Raw genomic sequence first — 21,599 nt, forward strand, 5'->3', positions numbered from 1 at the left:
ACCAGAAACTCAACTGGACTCACGATATGAACACTAGCTACAAGAGCTGGTCAAAGGCTAGGAACTCACCTCCTGACTCCTCAGACCCTGTCCACCATCTACAAGGCTCAAGTTAGTAGGATGGATGACTTTTCACTTGCCTGGAAGAAAGCTACTCCAACAACACTCGAAGCTTGACACCATCCAGGAAATAGCAGCCCATTTGATTAGCACATTCACAATTTTCCATGCCCTCCACCACTACTGTTCAGTCATAGCAGTGTGTACCACCTACAAGATGCACTGCAGAGATTTGCCAAATACCCTTCGACAGCTCTTTCCAAACCAACAACCATTCAAAAGGACAAGGGCAGCTGATGCATGGGAACATCACTAACTGCCAGTCACTAATCACCCTGACTTGGAAATATTTTGCTTCAGTGTCACTGGGTCAATATCCAGGAATTCCCTCCAAAATGGCATTGTTTAGATGGACAGCATCAGTTCAAGAAGGCAGTTCACCATCACCTTCTCAAGGGCAATTAGTGCTGGGCAATAAATACTGGCCCAGCCAGCAACACCCATGTCCCACAAAAGAATTTAAAGAATTTTAAAAAATACTAAACCATTCTGGCACATTTTCCTTGTTTAATCAAAATCCATCATGATCATATTGTAATCAAATCTTCTGGTCACATTCTAATTTAAAAATGGAAATAACTAAATAATTAAATTTTACAAATATTTAATGATATATGTATATTTACATATTCCATTTATCTATACATTGACTTTATTAATGAGTCTAAAACATTTTTGTAGAATATATACTGCAAGATCATAAAAGCTGGTTTTTCAGCTGCTGAACATTGTAGTAGTTGGAATGCTCTCCTGTTCTCACTGGAACATCACCCACCAATGCCAATGTGCCTCCTCCAGCTCACAAAGGAACTTAATGGGATGACAGCTCAATGGCTCTTAACCACGTGCCAATCAGCACATGCAATTCTTGACACAAGAGTGTGCTATGGGATGCAACTGCCAGGTCTAGCACTTTCCCAGCCCAGGTTCTTACACTGGTTTCTGGAGCAGGACTTTGAAAATCCTTTAAACAACTCATCCCTGGAGGAAGGGTTGTTGGTTGTGTAAAGAAATTCCAGGCCAGGCTAATCTCCATGTAATCTGGGAGGAATGTATCTAGCACCCAATCTGCACGGTTGCTTAACCATTTAGGAAAGCTACCTTACTTTTCCTGAGAATGAAAACGCCACAGCCCAAAACATTATATAAAAAACTTTGAATTTGATTTGATATTTTCAGGAAAACACCATGATTCAAATAGTCACAACATGACCTTTGCTCTTCCACACAAGTATATAAATAAAATGACCATTTAGCACCGTCGAGAAGAGGAAAGAACTTCGATTTAAGCATGAGGTTACAAAAAGATGATGGCTACAGAGAAACAAACAAGGCACTACCTGTTCCCCTTCCCAACAGTGTTCCTATTAAGTGGTTTAAAAAATACTAAATTGTACAATGGACTTATAGGGATGGGAGACCAGTTGGCAGTCTACATTCAGCAGTTTAGAAAAGAGGAAGCAGAATTTTGTAGCTGCTGCATACAATCTCAAAAGAACCCTTATTCTACACTTCAAACCAGGCTCAGTTACAGCGTTCCTTGTCTGGGCTGTTACTTTTAAAGTCACATTAACCTTGCAAATTTTCCTCAACATCAACAAAGCACCATACCTCCAGTACAGTCCAACAATTCTGTTTCAGTATATCTATTACTTGGTATTGTTGTTTGATGATTTCTAACTGTGCAGTCTTTACTGCTTGAAACTGATCTCAAATTGGAGCACAGATTTTTTTTAACATTTTTTATTTACTGATTGTGCTTTGAACTTTTTGGAGGGAGCTGGAGGCACAGATGTGTGCATACACATACACACAGATAAACCTATATGCACGCGCGCGCATGCACTTTGTTTAAGAAAGTGAGTCAGTCACACCACTCATTGATGAGCAACATAGCCTTTGCTGGTATTTGAGAGCAGGCCACTTGCTTCACAACTGCCCCTCGTGGTCCACGCTCACTGTCGCGCTGCTGTTCTTTGTGCTTTCCAGCAATCTGTTGACAAAGTGGGAGATCTCATCCTCGCCTCGGTAGACGCGTTTAAGCCCACGGGGGAGGCAGCGGCAGGAAGTCAGGTTCAGGTAGTTCAAATTGGGACTGTTGCTCACCACAACTCTGCAGGATAAAGGCAAGTAAAAGGAAGGGCAAATATTACTCCAATGACCATGAAAAACAGCCAGAAAATCAGAAGTTTCCTGAGAGAGTTAAGATCTACGTGCGAGCGTTCAGCATCTGGATAGTTACATACTATTGAACAGAAATAGGCTATTCCATGTAACCACACCCAGACCAGCATTTAAGCTGCATGTGAGCTTCCTATCGTTTCTTTTCATCCAACGTTATCAGCATATACTCCACTATACAAGATCTAAACAGGAGGATAACGTCACGAAGCCTACTATTCCATTCAGCAAGATCATGGCTGAACAATTACACGGTGGCTCAGTGGTTAGCACTGCTGCCTCATAGCGCCAGGGACCCGGGTTCAATTCCCGACTTGGGCAGCTGTCTGTGTGGAGTTTGCACATTCTTCCTCTGTCAGCCTGGGTTTCCTCCCACAGTCCAAAGATATGCAGGTTGGGTGAATTGGCTATGCTAAATTGCCTGTAGTGTTAGGTGCATTAGTCAGGGGTAAATGTAGGGGAATGGATCTGGGTGGGTTGCTCTTCGGAGGGTCGGTGTGGACTTGTTGGGCCAAAGAGCCTGTTTCCACACTGTAGGGAATCTAATCTAATCGAATCTTAATTTTATTTCCTTACTCCCATGTCTCTTAAATTCCCATGTATCTCCTTAAAGAACAGTACTTCGACATCACAGGTTCAGGTCCTATCAAAGCCGCTGTTGGAATTAAAATTCAATTAATTAAATCTGCAATTGAAAACTACTCTGTCATGCTGACCTTGAAACTATAGTTGATACTGATAAAACCCGACATGCTTCACTACTGGCCTCTTGGGAAGTGGATTTCTGTCCTTACCTGATCTGGTCCACATGCAATTCTAGATCCACAGGAATGTGATTGATCCTTAAATGCCCTCAGAAATAATCTAGCAAGCCACTCAGTTCAAGAGTAATTAAGGATTGGCACCAGATACAGCAATGCCCACATCCAATGACAGAAAACGCATGCCAAGGTGTTTGCTATATCTGCATGTTACATGTGCAAGGACCAATTCCAAACCCTGCAAAACTACATTTACTGATCTCTGGGTTCTTTATTTTTTTTTTAAAACTGCTTCTCCATCTTCAACCAAAGTGGATAATTTCATGTCTCCCCATATCATAACTTCATCTGCTAATTTCTGACTCAATTACCCAGTTTATTTTATTTTGCTTCTCTTCACAGCTTACTTTCCATCTTCTGTAGAATCAGCCAACATGAACATATACTCAGTTCCTTCCTTTCATTCTTGATATTCATGTCAGAGTTAATAAGCAACTGAGGCTCAAGTACAGGTCAGTCTGCTATAACATGACAATTGTGTTCCTCTGTGACCTCGCGCTATAGAAAAATCACACTATGGGAAACTACTGTAGCAAATTGCGCTGTAGAAGCGGACTAATAGAAAATCACCATACTCATTTAGTAAAACATTCATGTTATCCAAACAATGCCCACAATTCATCAATTCTATTATAGCTAATTGGCACTGACAAAACATGCTTTATAGCTGAACGACCTGTACTGAAAGTTTCTTTCTCACAGCTATGTTTACAGAAGTAAATCCACCTTTAAATGCATCTATGCTTTCACCTCAATATTCTTTATGCTTCAGCTAATTCAGTTTAGTTGGTCATCTATCATAATTTGAGCTCAAAGCTGCTGAGGTGCAAGTATTGTGAATAGGATAGTCAGAAGGACAGTGATACACCTAGAGGATTTATATGCAGGTAAATGGTCATGAAATTTAATTCAGAGAAGTGGGAAATGATCAATGTTGGAATGAACACAAAGTAAGGGGTGCAATGCTTGTGGCACAGGGGTAGTGTACTTTCCCTAGCTCCAGGCCAGGGGGTGAAGGATCAAGCCCAACCTGCGATGGAAATGTGTCACATGTTTGAACAGGTTTATGTAAAATACTTTCAGGTCTTGTGGCGTAATGACTGTGTTTCTACCTCTGAGCCACAAGACCTGGGTTCTAGAGGCATCTGTTTGACAGGTGTTAAAACATCAGAATATACCTGCCATTGTAAAGGGGAACCAGGAGCAGGAGAATCTATGAATCATTGAAGTGGGAAGGGCAAGTTGAGAATGAGATAATGAATCAAATTGGATAGCTGAGTGTTATTAATCGTAATTTAGAGTACCACAGTACAAAAGCAAGGATATTATAACAAAAGTCTGAAAAACATTTGTTGAGAATATCATTTTTTTTTTCATTTTTATCATCTTTGGTTTGAAACAGAGTTGCAGTTGAGAACTGAACTTTGAACAATAACGCATTTCAAAAAAAAAGAACAAAAACAGGTTTGCTCTTGGGGACTGGGATGGAAAAACAAAGCAGGTTAATCACTGCTTCAAGAACACAGTGTATACGAACCAGCATCAAGATGTTGCTATGCTCAGAGACCTGCAGCTGGTTGCATGCTGAAATGGTCCATCAAGGGAGGAGAAAGACAAACTAGAGGGTCAACTGTTTTCTATTGGGTTTTTTTGGGCAGGAGAATGCTTTAGAATAACAAAGAAAATTACAGCACAGGAACAGGCATTCGGCCCTCCAAACCCGTCGTCTATTTTCGTATTCCTTTGCTCCCTGCCTATTCATGTATGTCTACATCCATCTTAAATGACACCATCGTGCCTGCCTCTGCCACCTCTGCTAGCAACACGTTCCAGGCACCTAGCACGCTCTGGGTAAATATCTTTCTATGCATATCTCCCTTAAACTTTTCCCTCTCACCTTGAACTCATGACCCCTAGGAATGTTTCCCACTCGAGGAAAAAGTTTCTTGCTATCCACCCTGTCTATACCTCTCATGATTTTGTAGACCTCAATCAGGTTCCCCCCTCAACTGCCATCTTTCTAATGAAAATAATCCTTCATAGCTAGCACCCTCCGTACCAGGCAACATCCTGGTGAACCTCCTCTGCACCATATCCAAAGCATGCACATCCTTTTAGTAATGTGGCGACCAGAACTGTACGCAGTATTCCAAATGTGGCCGAACCAAAGTGCTATAGAATTATAACATGACCTGACAAATTCTTGTACTTAATACCCCGTCCGATGAAGGAAAGCATGCCATATGCCTTCTTGACCACTCTATCGACCTGCATTGCCACCTTCAGGGAACAATGGACCTGAACACCCAGATCTCTCTGTACATCAATTTTTCCCAGGGCTTTTCCATTTGCAGTATAGTTCACTCTTGAACTGGATCTTCCAAAATGCATCACCTCACATTTGTCCGGATTGAACTCTATCTGCCATTTCTCTGCCCAAACTCTCCAATCTCTCTATATTCTGCTGCATTCTCTGACACCCACACCAACCAACCCAACCGCCCGTAGCTGAACACCAACACCCCCTCCCATTCCACCAAGACACACAGGTCCTTGGCCTCCACCATCGCCAGACCCTGGCCACGACTCCTGGAGGAAGAGAGGCTCACCTTCCGCCTAGGAACCCTCCAACCACACGGGATGAATATAGATTTCTCCAGTTTCCTCATTTCCCCTCCCCCCACCTTATCTCAATCCCAACCCCCAGATTCAGCACCGCCCTCTTGACCTGCAATCTTCTTCCTGACCTCTCCAGCCTACCACCCTCCTTCCACCTATCCTATTCCCAGTGCCCCTCCCCCAAATTCCCTGCCCCCTACCTTTTATCTCAACCCAATTGGCACACCAGCCTCATTCCTGAAGAAGGGCTTATGCCCGAAACGTCAATTCTCCTGCTCCTCGGATGCTGCTTGGCCTGCTGTAATTTTCCAGCATTTTTCAACTCTGGTCTCCAGCATCTGCAGTCCTCACTTTCTCCTGCATTCTCTGACAGTCCTATTCACTAGCGGCAACTCCACCAAACTTAGTGTCATTTGCAAACTTGCTAATCAGCCCAACTATACCTTCCTCCAAATTATGTATATCACAAGCAACAGTGGTCCCAACACGGATCCCTGTGAACACCACTGGTAATAGGTCTTCATTTTGAGAAACTCCCTTCCACTACTACTCTGTCCCTTTCCGCCCAGCCAGTTCTCTATCCATCTAGCCAGTATACCCTGGACCCCATGCAACTTCATTTTCTCCATCAGTCTACCAGGGGGAACCTTATCAAATACATTACTGAAAGATTGTAGAATTAATTAGATTACCATATCGGTCATCTGTGTTCTGCTAAAGTTACAAAATTAATTAACAATGTATTGAGTTATAAACTTGGGTGTCTAAGGTCAAGTCAAGAAGTCAAAAAGTGTGTCAAGAAGTCAAGAAGGAGAGTTCACGCTTTCGGCGTAAGCCTTTCATTAGGAATGCCTGAAGGGTTTATGCCCAAAACATCGACATTCCTGCTCCTAGGATGCTGCCTGACCAGCTGTGCCTTTCCAGCTCCACACTTTTTGACTCAGACTCTCCAGCATCTGCAGTCCTCACCTTCACCCTGTCATTCATAAAGTCTGGTTAGGAACAACTGAGCAATTTTGAGGGTTATCAAATGCTTAATGTCATCATGTTGTGAATCCAGTGGACAGAACGCCCCTGGTGCTCACCTTCCCCCCTACAAACCTTCGCATAAACCAAATCATCTGCCGACATTTCCACCACCTCCAAAAAGACCCCACCACCAAGGATATATTTCCCTCCCCAACCCTTCCGCCTTCTGCAAAGACCGTTCCCTCCGTGACTACCTGGTCAGATCCACACCTCCCTACAACCCACCCTCTCATCCTGCCACCACAGGAACTGTAAAACCTGTGCCCATACCTCCTCCCTCACCTCTATCCAAGGCCCTAAAGAAGCCTTCCACATCCAAAGTTTTACCTGCACATCCACTAATATCATTTATTGTATCCGTTGCTCCCGATGCGGTCTCCTCTACATTGGGGAGACTGGGCGCCTCCTAGCAGAGCGCTTTAGGGAAGATCTCTGGGACACCTGCACCAATCAACCACACCGCCCTGTGGCCCAACATTTCAACTCCCTCTCCCACTCTGCCGAGGACATGGAGGTCGTGGGCCTCCTTCACCGCCGCTCCCTCATCACCAAACGCCTGGAGGAAGAACGCCTCATCTACCGCCTCGGAACACTTCAACCCCAGGGCATCAATGTGGTCTTCAACAGTTTCCTCATTTCCCCTTCCCCCACCTCACCCTAGTTCCAAACTTCCAGCTCAGTACTGTCCCCATGACTTGTCCTACCTGCCTATCTTGTTTTCCACCTATCCACTCCACCCTCCTCCCTGACCTATCGCCTTCATCCCCTCCCCCACTCACCTATTGTACTCTATGCTATTTTCTCCCCACCCCCATCCTCCTCGAGCTTATCTCTCCACACTTCAGGCTCACTGCCTTTATTCCTGATGAAGGGAAACGTCGATTTTGCTGCACTATGGATGCTGCCTGAACTGCTGTGCTCTTCCAGCACCACTAATCCAAAATCTGGTTTCCAACATCTGTAGTCATTGTTTTTACCAGCGAGTCCAATTCAGTCTGGCTTGCTATCTTGGTGTCATAAAACACTGGTTCAGCCTATTCGTACATAGGTAGGAAGTTGGCATCACTGACCAGGCAAGCACTTATTGCCCATCCCTAATTGCCCTGAGGGCGGTTAAGAGGCAATCTCATTACCAAGGGTCTGCAGTCACATGCAGGCCAGACCTGGTCAGAAGTTTTCCCTCCCGAAAGTACATTTGCAAACCAGATGGATTTTTCCAAAAAATTGACAATCATCATCATCATTGCCTCTTAATTCCAAAACTTTTATTGAATTCAAATTCCACCAAGTGGATTCTCCAACACTAACTGGGTCTCTTGAATAAATAGTCTAGTGGTATTATCGGTGGGCTCTCTGTTCTCCCCCCTCCTGATTACATGTCGTGTTTGGCACTGGATATGAAGACATTAGAGGGGCTTCAGAAAGGACTCTAGAATGGATCCAGGGATTAGGAAATTTGGTTATGTGGATAAATTGGAGAAGCTGTGGATATTCTAATTGGAGAAGAAAAAATTAAGGATATTTAATAAAGTCTAAAAGCAAATAGGGATAAACTGGTGGAAAGTTAAGATGCAGATTCAGTGATCATACCCAGGGATCAAACTAGTGAACTTTCCCTGGTTTGTCCCCAACTCCAATATATCTATCCTTACTGAAGGGGCCCACAGTATTCTAGATATGGTCTAAGGCTTGCAGTTCTAACAAGATTTCCTTGTTTTTGAAATAAAGACCAACATTTCATCTAGTTTTCCAATGATCTGTTGAGCTTATTTGCTAGCTTTCTATGACTCATGTACAAAGACTCCAAATCTCCCTGTCATGCAGATTTTCTCTATTTAACTGATCATTCCCACCAAAATACATAACTTCATACATTGCCACATTATCATTTCCATCTTGCAAGATTTTGTCCATCAAATTTTTTTCTGCCATCCTCAACACCAACATTTGTCCCATATAAATATTTCCTACTTTAAGCGGTATGGTGCTATACAGAAATTAGCTGCCTCATTTCTGAGCTTGCTGGCAAATAACTATATGAAATCTAAGAAATGTTTTTTTTAATACTATATAGTTTTGTTTTACTATTATAAAAGCTCTCTCCTCCATCTTAAAGAGATGCTTGTATAGCAGCTCAGTGGCTGACAAACAAAGCGCAGCTTAGGCCTGTTATCTGCAGCACAAGTCAAACAAAGAGAACAAAGAAAATTTACAGTCCAGGAACAGGCCCTTCGGCCCTCCAAGCCTGAGCCAATCCAAATGCACTGTCTAAACCCATCGGTCAATTCCTAAGCATTTGTATCTCTTTGCTCCCCACCTACTCATGCATTTATCCAGACACATCTTAAATGAATTGACCATGCCTGCCTCTACCACCTCTGCTGGTAATGCATTCCAACCCTCTGTGTGAAGTACTTACTGCATATATCCCCCTTAAACTTTCCACCTCTCCCATTGAAAGCATGACCTCTTGTTATTGAATCCTTCACCCTGGGAAAAAGGTTGTCTCTATCCACCCTGTCTATACACTTCATGATTTTGTAAACTTCAATCAGGTCCCCCCCTCAATCTTCTTTTTTCTAGTGAAAATAAACCTAACCTACTCAACCGCTCTTCATAGTTAGGACCTTCCATACCAGGCAACATCCCTGTAAACCTTCTCTGCACCGTCTCCAAAGCGTCCACATCCTTTTGGTAATGTGGCGACCAGAACTGCATGCAGTATTCTAAATGAGGCCGAACCAATGTCTTGTACAATTTTAACATGAATTGTACATTATATTCCATCTTGCAGGTCCTAAAGTAATTCATTGCTAAATCTGATAAGATTCAATTGACCCATAAGTAAACAATTGTCTGAGTAAAAGGTTGTAAACAAAAAGCTTGAGAGAATGAAACCACTTTAGAAAGAGTTTTCAAATATCAACAAATTGGATGAGTATATTCAGATCATTGCTGACCAGCAAACAATAGGCCAAATGGTCTCAGATGTTTACAACACAGAAGGCTATAGTTTCACCTACTGCAACCCGTTAGCCAGCTCTAGAAGACTGAGATCAAAAGAAATTCTCACCTCCAAGTATGGAGATGAGCTTTCTCCATCCAATTTTCCTGCTTTGGGAATAGTAATTCATTCATAGGAGACTGTCCCCATCAGTCACAGATCCCTGATCTGGGTCAGTAACTTAATACCTGAAAGCCCCATGTTCATTTTACCTCAGGCTGACATTCATTCCTGGGGCACATGCTCTGGTAATGGCCATCACCTTCTGAAGATAAGCTCACTTCTGCCACTTTATTCCAAAGAAAAATGTCAATGTCATTATTTGGTGTCTATAAAACAGGGGAAGGGTTGCTTGTCTTTTATTCATTCATGTGATGTGGGCATTGTATACTAGGTCAGCAGTTATTGGCAGGTCATGGTCAGATTTATATTGAATTCAAATCTCACCATCTGCTGTCGTGGGATTTGCACCCATGTTCACAAAACATTAGCCTAGGCTCTGGATTACAAGTGCAGTGACAGTACCACGTCGAAGGGTTACTGAACTTGAAACATTAAAGCTGCTAGACTAGAGTTTCTGCAGCAATTTCCGTTTTTGTTTCAGATTTCCATCATCCTCAGTTCTTTGTTTTATTCTATAAGCATAAACAATTTCAGTCCATTGTCTTTCCCCATAACCCAACAAATGTTTCTTTCCTCAATACATATCCAATTCAGATTTTGATGCAGAATCATAGAACTTGCTTAATGTAATTTTGTCACTCTAATTTTCCTTACAATTTTTAAGAGAAAAAGACCATACTGATTACCACATCTACATGATGAATACCTGATGGCATCCAATGTGACCTTTGTTCCAGCCAGGTTTAAAGATCGCAGAAGATGGTTTCCCTCAGTCCCTGCTAGGATTTGCATAGCCAGCTCGAGGTCTTTTTCATTGTAGCACTGCCCGGTGAGATCCAGTTCTTGTAAAGAATGCCTCCACTTCAATGCCATCTGCTCAGAGCCCTGTTTAGCCAGCAACAGGGTGGTGGTACTACAGTAAAGTCCCAGGAACAGCCGTGCCAGGTCTAGAATTGAAACAAGTAGAGTTTCATAAGAAAACAAAGGTAGTCCTTGAGTTTGCACAGATGTGTAGAAGGCATGGGCTGCAAGCTTATTGAGTTGACTATCAGGAACAGTCTGAAGTAATGCAATCATCATTCCTGTGCTAACTTACATCAGCTCCCAATCTGGCAACTCCATTTTAAAATTCTTACCTTAAAACCCAATGGCCTCAACCTTCTGAATGTCAGTAACCACCTTCAGCCGTACAATCCAGATCTCTCTGCATTTCTCACATTTGGAGTGCAATGACACTAGGTTATAGTCCAACAGGTTTATTTGAAATTGCAACTTTCGGAGCTCAGCTCCTTCCTCAGTACCATGCCTGAAGAAGGAGCAGTGCTTTGAAAGCTTGCAATTTCAAATAAACCTGTTGGACTATAACCTAGTGTTATTTGATTTTTGACTCTGTCCACTCCAACCCAACTCCAGCATCTCTATCCACATCAGGTTTATAAAATAATAAGGAGCATGGATAGGGTAAATAGACAAGGTCTTTTCCCTGGGGTGTGGGGAGTCCAAAACTAGAGGGCTTAAGTTTAGGGTGAGAGGGAAAAAATTTAAAAGGGACCCAATCTGGCAACTCCATTTTAAAATAACACAACAAGCTTCAATCTGCAATTTGAGAGGGAGAGGGTACAATCGGAATTGACAATTTTTCAGGTGAATAAAGGGAACTATGGAGCTATGAGGGAGGAGCTGGCTAAAGTTCAATGGTGCAATACCTTAGCAGGGATGACCGTGGAGGAACAATGGCGGATATTTCTGTGTATAATGCAGAAGTTGCAGAATCAGTTCATTCCAAAAAGGAAGAAAGATCCTAGGAGGAGACATGGGTGTGGGTGGCCGTGGCTGACGAGGGAAGTTAAGAAACATATAAAGTTAAAAGAGAAAAAGTATAACATAGCAAAGATAAGTGGGAAAACGAAAGACTGGGAAGCTTTTAAAGAACAGCATAGGATTACAAAGAAGGAAATGCGCAGAGAAAAAAATGAGGCACGAAGGTAAACTGGCCAATAATATAAAGAAGGATAGTAAAAGTTTTTTTAGAAATGTGAAAGGCAAAAAAAATGGTTAAGACTAAAATTGGGACCTTGAAGAAAGAAACAGGGGAATATATTACGGGGAACAAAGAAATGGCAGAAGAACTGAATTGGTACTTCAGATGTGTTCACTGTTCACTTGCTTGGGGGAAGACACAAGCAATCTCAATGAGGTAACAGTGGCTGAAGGACCTGAACTGAAGGGAATTTAAATTTGCCAGGAATTGGTGTTGGAGAGACTGTTAGGTCTGAAGGTTGATAAGTCCCCGGGGTCTGATGGTCTACATCCCAGGGTACTGAAGGAGGTGGCTCGAGAAATTATGGATGCGTTGGTGATTATTTTCCAGAGTTCGATAGATTCGGGATCAGTTCCTGCAGATGGAGGGTGGCTAATGTCATACCACTTTTTAAGAAAGGTGGGAGAGAAATTAAAGATCAGTTAGTCTGACCTCAGTGGTGGGAAAGATGCTGGAGTCTATTATAAAGGATGAAATTACGACACATCTGGATAGTAGTAACAGGATAGGTCAGAGTCAGCATGGATTTATGAAGTGGAAATCATGCTTGACTAATCTTCTGGAATTCTTTGAGGATGTAACTCTGAAGATGGATGGGGGAGATCCAGTAGATGTAGTGTACCTGGACTTTCAGAAAGCTTTTGAAAAAGTCCCACACAGGAGGTTAGCGAGAAAAATTAGGGCGCATGGTATTGGGGGCAAAGTACTAACTTGGATTGAAAGTTGGTTGGCTGATAGGAAACAAAGAGTAGTGATACACTGCTCCATTTCAGAATGGCAGGTAGTGACCAGTGGGGTACCGCAGGGATCAGTACTGGGACCGCAGCTTTTTATAATATGTTAATGATATAGAAGATGGCATTAGTAATAACATTAGCAAATTTGATGATGATACTAAGCTGGGTGGCAGGGTGAAATGTGAGGAGGATGTTAGGGGATTACAGGGTGACCTGGACAAGTTAGGTGAGTGGTCAGGTGCATGGCAGATGCAGTTTAATGTGGATAAATGTATGGTTATCCACTTTGGTGGCAAGAACAGGAAGGCAGATTACTACCTAAATAGAATCAATTTAGGTAAAGGGGCAGTACAAAGAGATCTGGGTGTTCTTGTACACCAGTCAATGAAGGTAAGCATGCAGGTGCAACAGGTAGTGAAGAAGGCTAATAGCATGCTGGCCTTCATAACAAGAGGGATTGAGTACAGAAGCAAAGAGGTTCTTCTGCAGCTGTACAGGGCCCTGGTGAGACCACACCTGGAGTACTGTGTGCAGTTCTGCTCTCCAAATTTGAGGAAAGACATTCTGGCTATTGAGGGATTGCAGGGTAGGTTCATGAGGTCAATTCCTGGAATGGCGGGATTACCTTACGCTGAAAGACTGGAGCGACTGGGCTTGTATACCCTTGAGTTTAGAAGACTGAGAGGGGATATGATTGAGACATATAAAATTATTAAAGGATTGGACACTCTGGAGGCAGGAAACATGTTTCCGTTGATGGGTGAGTGCCGAACCAGAGGACACAGCTTAAAAATACGGGGTAGATCATTTAGGACTGAGATGAGGAGAAACTTCTTCACCCAGAGAGTGGCAGCTGTGTGGAATGCTCTGCCCCAGAGGGCAGTGGAGACCCAGTCTCTGGATTCATTTAAGAAAGAGATGGATAGAGCACTCAAGGATTGTGGAATCAAGGGTTATGGGCATAAGGCAGGAACAGGATACTGATTAAGGATGATCAGCCATGATCATATTGAATGGTGGTGCAGGCTCGAAGGGCAGAATGGCCTACTCCTGCACCTATTGTCTAAGGGGCAATTTTTTCACGCAGAGGGTGGTACCTATATTGAAGAAGCTGCCAGAAGATGACGGAAGCTGTTTTAATTATAACAGTTAAAAGGCATCTGGATGGGTATATCATTAGGAAGGATTTAGAAGGATATGAGCCAAATCCTGACAAATGGGACTAGATTTATTTCGGATATCTGGTCAACATAGACAAGTGGGACTGAAGGATCTATATCTGCGCTCTACACTCCAATTTTATATGGCCTCTTGCAATTCCCAATTTTCATATTCTATACTGTTGTATAATGGCCAGGCCATAAAATTGTGAATTCCTCCCTCATGTCCCTCTCTCTTTCTGTATTATTTCAACTGTCCTAACAACTCTTTTTATGACTTGATATCAAATTCTGTTTGATAATCACTCACTAGAACCTCCCATTGTGCTTGTCAAGTTAAGAGGAGGTACTTAAATGCAGACGTTGCATAGACAGCGTACAAATGTACACACAATTCCTCTAGGGTATGATCTTGACAACTGTACAGCCACAGACCAACGAGTAGGCTGGCAGGAGGATAGGAGTACAGTTTATAGCAGCTGCAGATTTAACATAGAATTTTGCTTTGGACAGCTTCACCTCTTTGCTCAATTCCTCTATTTAAAACCACCAGAACATAGCAATAATAGCCCAATATCTTTAGTCAATAATCTACAAGTGAATTGAATGGAGATCCAGAAATGGTGGACAACAACACTCCCAACAGTCAAAAGAGAGCACGTGAGGATGCGATGGAGTGCCATTGGTAAAGACAATGAAATGCACTGAAACTCTATTTCTCCAGCTTCATAAGACTGTCATGAAAGTTAAGCTGTATATTTCATACAAATGACCCTTTAGGCCAAGGAGAAATTTCAGAGGTCAGTCTCCTGGGTGAGTTTTGTCTTTGATTACAAACTGAAAGTAGATGGGATGCATCTGATAAATATAAATTGCACAAGCTTGATTAAAAATATACATCATTCCCCAAATTAAACATCAAGACTAGACACCAAAAATCAGTGCAGCTGCACAATAGTCTGGACAAGGGCCTTATGCCTTGCAACCTTCAAGAATTGGGCCAAGATTGTCTCAAATTTGTCAGTTTGTTAAGAATTTAATAGGAGCAGATCACATGGCTCAAAGATCCCACTTCCACAATCAGCCTGGAACTCAAATCTCTTTTCCTGCCTGCATCAGATTCCTTGATACACAGACATCAGAAACCTCTCCATCCTATTGGATACACAATGATGGAACAAAACCCTCTTGAGTAAAGAATTTCAAAGATTCACCACTCCGAGTGAAAAACAGCTTACTTCAATCTGAAATGGCGAACACCTCAACTCTGCATTATTGCAGTGACTGCACCTCAACAGGGTTCGATTGGCTAGACAGCATTTCATGTTGCCCAGTAAAAATGACAAGTACTAGATCAATGCTGGTCTTTTCTCTCCCTCTTACCCAGAGACTGCACCAGTGTTCCACATTTTCCAGCCAAGAGAAACAATCTCTCTCTGCCTACCCAGTAAATCCCTGCAAAACAACTTCAATAAAATCACTTCTCCTTCTTCTAACCTACACAGAAAACACCACACTTACTCAGCCACTCATGACAGGTCAACCTCCCTTATATTAGAAACCCCGATAGACACATTACTTCAAAGAGCTGCTTCAACCCTGATCACATCTTTTGTTGACAGGTACAATGATTAAAAAGGAACTTGGCTCACTGAAATGCTGCAAAGAACAGCACTGGACAGTGCAGGCACTGTCTCCAAATGACCGACCTCACGCCTTCTCTCTCTCCCCACGCACGCCAACCACCCCCCGCGCCCACCCTTTCTAAACCATGCATTATCTACTAAGTTTCTATTAAATCTCACCTTAACCTTCTAAACTCTAATGAATACAATCCCAGGATCCTCAGCTGTTCATTGTATGTTAGGTCTATGTGAATCTCCGCTGGACACACTCCAGTGCCAGTATGTCCTTCCTGAGGTGTGGGGCCCAAAAGTGGGCACAATATTTGAAATGGGGCCTAACTAGCACTTTATAAAGTGTCAGAAGCACATCGCTGCTTATATATTCCAAACCTCGAGATAAATGACAACATTACATTCGCTTTCTTAATCACGGACTCAACCTACAAGTTAACCTTTAGATAATCCTGGACTCCCAGATCCATTTGTGCTTTGGCTTTATGAATTTTCTCACCGTTCAAAAAATAATCCATGCCTGTATTCTTTTTTCCAAAGTGCAAGACCTTGCATTTACTCACACTGAATCTCATCAATGAATTTGATCATTGTGGCACTCCCAAGTTACAAGCTACCAACTCAATAATGCCCCATTTATCCCTACTCTCTGCTTCCTTTCCATTAATCATTTCTCCTTCTATACAAATATCCTCCAATCCATAAAACCTTTGTGTATTAATATTTCATGTGGCATCTTATCAATGCTTTTCAGAAATTTAAGAGTACAATTTCAATAATTCCCCTTTAACCATCCAACTAATTACTTCTTCCAAAAATGCAAATATATTTATTAAACACTATTTCTTTTGTAAAGCCTGGCTGACTGCCACACTCTAATTTTATAAATATGTTAGAGTAATAAACCCTAGCATGTTCCTGACTATTTGTACTCTTTTCTTGAATCACCCTGTCACATTTGTTAACCCATTGAATCTACAACTGTTTTGATAACTGTAGGATGCAGGCAATCAGAATCCCAGAGATTTGTCAGCTTCAAGCCTTAAAGTTTCTTTAATATTTTACAAGATGTTCCTCATTCTTATTAGCCTTTATTTCTGCTGTCTAATGCGTTTTCTTTGGTTTAGACATGGACCATTTGCTATTCAGGCTATGATAAATCCACGCATGTCTGTTTTATTCATGAATAATGAGTAGAGGAGTTGTGTTTGGATCTTATTGCAGGTTCCAGAAATCCAAAGTGCTCAAGGTCTTTTTTAAATCATGAGTTACTGAGACAGATGGTTTCTTTCAGGTCTAAATGCAAGGATATGGTCACTGTGGTAAGAACAGTGCATTTGTTGCTGGAGATCCTCTAAAATTTACCTACAGGATAACGCATCCAAAATCAATTAAAGAAAGCAAACTGCTACCAAAATTGCACAAACACATACATGGGTTGGACTGTAGAAGTACAAGACAAAAGCCCACCACCATAACGTCAAGGCAACAAGCTATGGTCAACAAGTGATGCATGCGTGATCTCCTCTATTGTTTGAAGGGCCAGTGTACAAGGCATTTTACTCAGTATCGCAACTGCGCTGTACTTATCCTGGGAACGCTCGACAAGAAAATGTTGACAAAACTTTATATTGTGTGGAACTGCTGTACTTGCCTTGAGAACTTTGCATTGGAAACTTTATTTCATATCTAACCCATACTATACATGGCTGGGAGAACGCGACAGGACATAATGATGTCAAAGAGTGTGGCGTTGGAAAGCACAGCCACTCAGGCAACATCTGAGAAGCAGGAGAATTGATGTTTCGGGCACATGCCCTTCATCAGGAATGAGGCTTATGGGCCAAAGGGGCTGAGAATGCAATATGGGTGAAGATGATAGGTCAGAGGGGAGGGTGGAATGGAAAGGCAGGTAGACAGACTGACAGATAGGACAGGTCAAGCTCAAACAGCTACCTGGACATCTACTATAAACTCACCGACTCCCACAGTGACCTGGACTACACAACCTCCCACAGTGACCTGGACTACACCGCCTCCCACCATCTCCTGTGAAAATGCTATCACTTATTCCTAATTCCTTCACTGCACCTGTTCCCAGGATGACCAATTTCACCACAGAACATCCCAGATGGCCTCCTCCTTCAAAAGACCACCATTTCCCCTACCACATGGTCGATGATATCCTCCAGCGTATCTCCTCCGCTTCCCACATCTCTACCCTTGAATCTTACCCCTCCAACCGTAACAAGGTCAGAACCCTACCCTGTCCTCACATTCCACCCCACCAACCTCCGGATACATTGCATTATCCTCCGCCGTTTCCCCCACCTACAAACAGATCCCACCACCCAGAATATATTACCCTCCCCACCCCTATCTGCGTTTCGTAAAGACCATTCCCTCCATGACTCCCTTGTTAGGTCCATGCCCCCCACCAACCCACCCTCCGCCCCCGGCAGCTTCCCCTGAATTGCAAAGCCTGTGCCCATGCCTCCCCCTCACCTCTGTCCTAGGCCCCAAAGGATCCTTGCACATACGTCAGAGATTTACCTGTACTTCCACACATCATCTATTGTATCCGTTGCTCCCAATGTGGTCTCCTCTACATTGGGGAGACAGGACACCAACTTGCGGAATGTTTCAGAGGACATCTCTGGAACACGCACAGAACAACCACACTGCCCTGTGGCCAAACACTAACTCCCCCACCCACTCCGCCAAGGACATGTGAGTACTGGGCCTCCTCCACCGCCAAACCATTACCACCCGACACGTGGAAGAAGAATGCCTCATTTTCCACCTTGGGACCCTCCAACCACACAGGATCAATGCAGATTTCACCAGCTTCCTCATTTCCTTTCCCTCTATCTTAAACCAGGTCTAACCTTCTAACTCGTCACTTCCCTCTTGACCTGTCCTACCTGTCAATCTGCCTTCCCACCTATCTGCTCCACCTTCCTCTCCATCCTAGCAGCTTCACCCCCAACTTCATCTACCTATCGCACCCTCAGCTACTTTCCTCCAGCCATTTATCTCTCAGCCCCCTTGGCCCACAAGCCTCATTCCTGATGAAGGGCTTATGCCCGAAACATTGATTCTCCCGCTCTTTGGATGCTGCCTGACCGGCTGTGCTTTTCCAGTACCAAACTCTTCAGCTCTGATCTCCAGCATCTGCAGTCCTCACCTTCGCCTAGGACATAATAATGCTTATCTGCATATAAAATATTTTGCACTGGACTTGGGAGTGCCTGAGAATATCAATGAGCTAGAAGATTGATTTATTTGTAGCAATACAACTCAAATGTTAAACAAGCATAAAACAAATTACCCTACTCATAATGAAGGTAAAGTGGTCATAAAGGGTGACTTCAGAGGAACATGTCCTTACCTTGGCAGGGTAGAAGTCGTAGCCCCGCTGATGTGATCCGATAGCAGCCTCTCAGATCTAATGTCCGTAGTCTCGATGACAAGTGCAGTAGCTTTACCAGAACTTCATCAGTAACCAATGAAAATGATGACGTGGCCAAGCACAATTCCTCCAATTCAGAGAAACCAACCTCTGGTGAAACAATCATAGTGCAAGCCTTCGGAAACCAGGTTAAGTTCAGGAGTCTCAGCACCTGCACAAGAACTTGTTAGATTAGGTTCTGAATACCTAGAATGATAAGGGATGAGGTCTAAACTGTGTTGCTGTATCTACAGGAAAAGGATAAGAAATCACAGTGCAAAACTAGGCCAGCTACTGCAAGGCCCTTGTTAACAATGATGATCTGAGATGAATGTTAATTTGTTCCTTTTGGTTAATTTGTTAAAGCATTGTTTTGCTTGCTGTACAGACAGATCACACCATACAAATTGCATCAGGTAGCAGAATAGAGTGCACAATAACTGTTACACTGTACACTGGGCGGCAGAGTAGCTCAGTAGTTAGCACTGCTGGCTCACAGCGCCAGGAACCTGGGTCCGATTCCAGTCTCAGGTGACTGTGCGGAATTGCACATTCTCCCAGTGACTGTGTGGGTTTCCTCCGGGTGCTCTGGTTTCCTCCCACAGTCCAAAGATGTGCAGATCAGGTGAGTTGGCCGTGTTAAATTGCCCATACTGTACAGGAATGTGCAGGTGCGGTGGGTGAGCCATAGTAAGTTCAGGGTTACAGCAATGATGGGGGCGGGGGGAATGAGTCCATGTAGACTTGATGGGCTGAATGGCCAGCTTCCACACTGTAGAAATTCTATGGTAACAGTATTACAGCTGCAGAGAAGGTGTAGCAAAGATCAACATTAATGTTTGAGAGGTTTGTTTAAAAGTCTGCTAACAGCGGGGAAGGAGCTGTTCTTTAATCTGTTGTTCCATTATATGCTGCTTTGCTTTACTATTGACTGATTAATTTCCTGTCACTGAACCTCCCACCCCCCCCAACTCTTGCTCTCCCATTGCCGTCTCTCAAACCTTCCCTGTGAGCACTGACAGTATAGAGACGGACTGCATCAATTCACCAAATTTGATTCAACAGCAACTTGGATAACGGCATAGAAAGTTATATATTTGCCAAAGATACAAAGTTAGGCAGTATTGTACAGTGTGGAACTGCTATACTTGCATTATAGACAGTGCAAATAGCAGCACAAAATTAAAAAGCAATATTGATAGACTAGCGGAATGGCTGAAAATGTAATAGATGGTGTTCAATGAAAGCAAGTGTTAAGTTATCAATTTTGGACTGTGGGGGGATAGATCAGGGTACTTTCCAGATGGCATAAAACTAAATACAGTGAATGCTTAAACAGACTTGGAATTTCAGGTGCATAGTTCTTCAAATGCTATGAACCGATGCTGAAAATAATCAAGAAAACTAATGGAACGCTGCCCTTTACCTCTAGAGGACTGGAGTAGAAGGATGCAGAAGGAAAGAACATAGGAAGGAATAAATTGGTCTTGGAGGGAGAACAACATAGGTTTACAAGAATGATATCTAGACTTCAGAGGTTATATTATGAGAAGAGATTCAAAGTTTGGGAGAAGATTTGTAGCTCGGGTGCTCGTTGTTGTGGTTCTGTTCGCCGAGCTGGGAGGTTGTATTGCATAACCAATGTAGTGTACAAAATCCCATGCAAGAACTGCACAAAACACAATAGGACAAACAGGAAGACAGCTAACGATCCGCATCCATGAACACCAACTAGCCACGAAGCGACACGAACCAGCTCTCCTTAGTAGCCACACACGCAGTTGACAAGCAACATGAATTCGACTGGGACAACACTACTATTATAGGGCAAGCCAAACAGAACAGCCAGGGAATTCCTAGAGGCATGGCACTCATCCACAGATTCAATCAACAAGCACATCGACCTGGACCCAATATACCGGCCACTGCAGCGGACAGCTGGAACTGACAACCAGAAGCGGTAGAGACAAACCACTACAAATGCCGGAGGAAAGATCACAGAAGCGCTTCACAGGAGGCTCTCAAGCACTGAGGATGTCACCTAGACAGGGGACGAAACGTTTGCAACACAAATTCCCAGCTCGGCGAACAGAACCACAACAACAAAAAGAGATTATACAATGTAGGACTGTTTTCTCTAGAATTTCAAAGATTAAGTGTGGTCTGGTCACAGTCTTCAAGATTTTAACAGGAAAAGACAAGGTAAAGATAAACTAATTCCAATGGTTGGAGATTCTTATGCTATGGGGCTAGTCTCAGAATTAGAGCCAGACTATTCAGGAGAGATGTTAGGAAGTACTACTACAAAGGATGGTAGATCCACAGCTTTCTGACCCATAGACCGCAATCAGTGAAGATAGACAACTGCACCTCCAGCATGATAACACAACACTGGAACCCCCCACCAACAAGGACACGTCCTCAGTCCTCTACTGTAGTCCCTGTAAACCCACTGCCAAATTCCAAACAAACACCACCTACAAGTTCACTGACGACATCCCCATAGTTGAATAGATATCCAACAACAATGAGTCAAAATACAGAAGGGAGATAGAGGACTTGGTGATGTGGTACAATGAGAACAATCTCTCTCTCAACATCAGCTAAACTAAAGAACTGGTCAATGACTTCAGAAAGAAAGGAGGAGAAAATGCCCCCATCTACATCAACAGAGCT

At 43.1% G+C, this 21,599-nt stretch overlaps 1 protein-coding gene across 2 annotated transcripts in view; it reads right to left on the reverse strand.

Annotated features, from left to right (window-relative positions):
- Positions 1-707: 707 nt before the first annotated feature.
- Positions 708-21,599, reverse strand: part of fbxl6 (F-box and leucine-rich repeat protein 6) — a 53,726-nt gene continuing 32,834 nt past the window's right edge. For both annotated transcript variants that reach the window (XM_060825231.1, XM_060825230.1), the window contains exons 8-10: positions 18,864-19,095; positions 10,604-10,844; positions 708-2,233 (exon numbers count right to left, since the gene is read on the reverse strand). In XM_060825231.1, the coding sequence (XP_060681214.1) occupies positions 2,050-2,233; positions 10,604-10,844; positions 18,864-19,095 (657 nt within the window). In that variant the 3' untranslated portion in view covers positions 708-2,049. The remainder of the gene's footprint in view (positions 2,234-10,603; positions 10,845-18,863; positions 19,096-21,599) is intronic.

The sequence above is a fragment of the Hemiscyllium ocellatum genome, chromosome 5 (genome assembly GCF_020745735.1).
Source record: "Hemiscyllium ocellatum isolate sHemOce1 chromosome 5, sHemOce1.pat.X.cur, whole genome shotgun sequence".
Lineage (NCBI taxonomy): Eukaryota > Metazoa > Chordata > Chondrichthyes > Orectolobiformes > Hemiscylliidae > Hemiscyllium > Hemiscyllium ocellatum.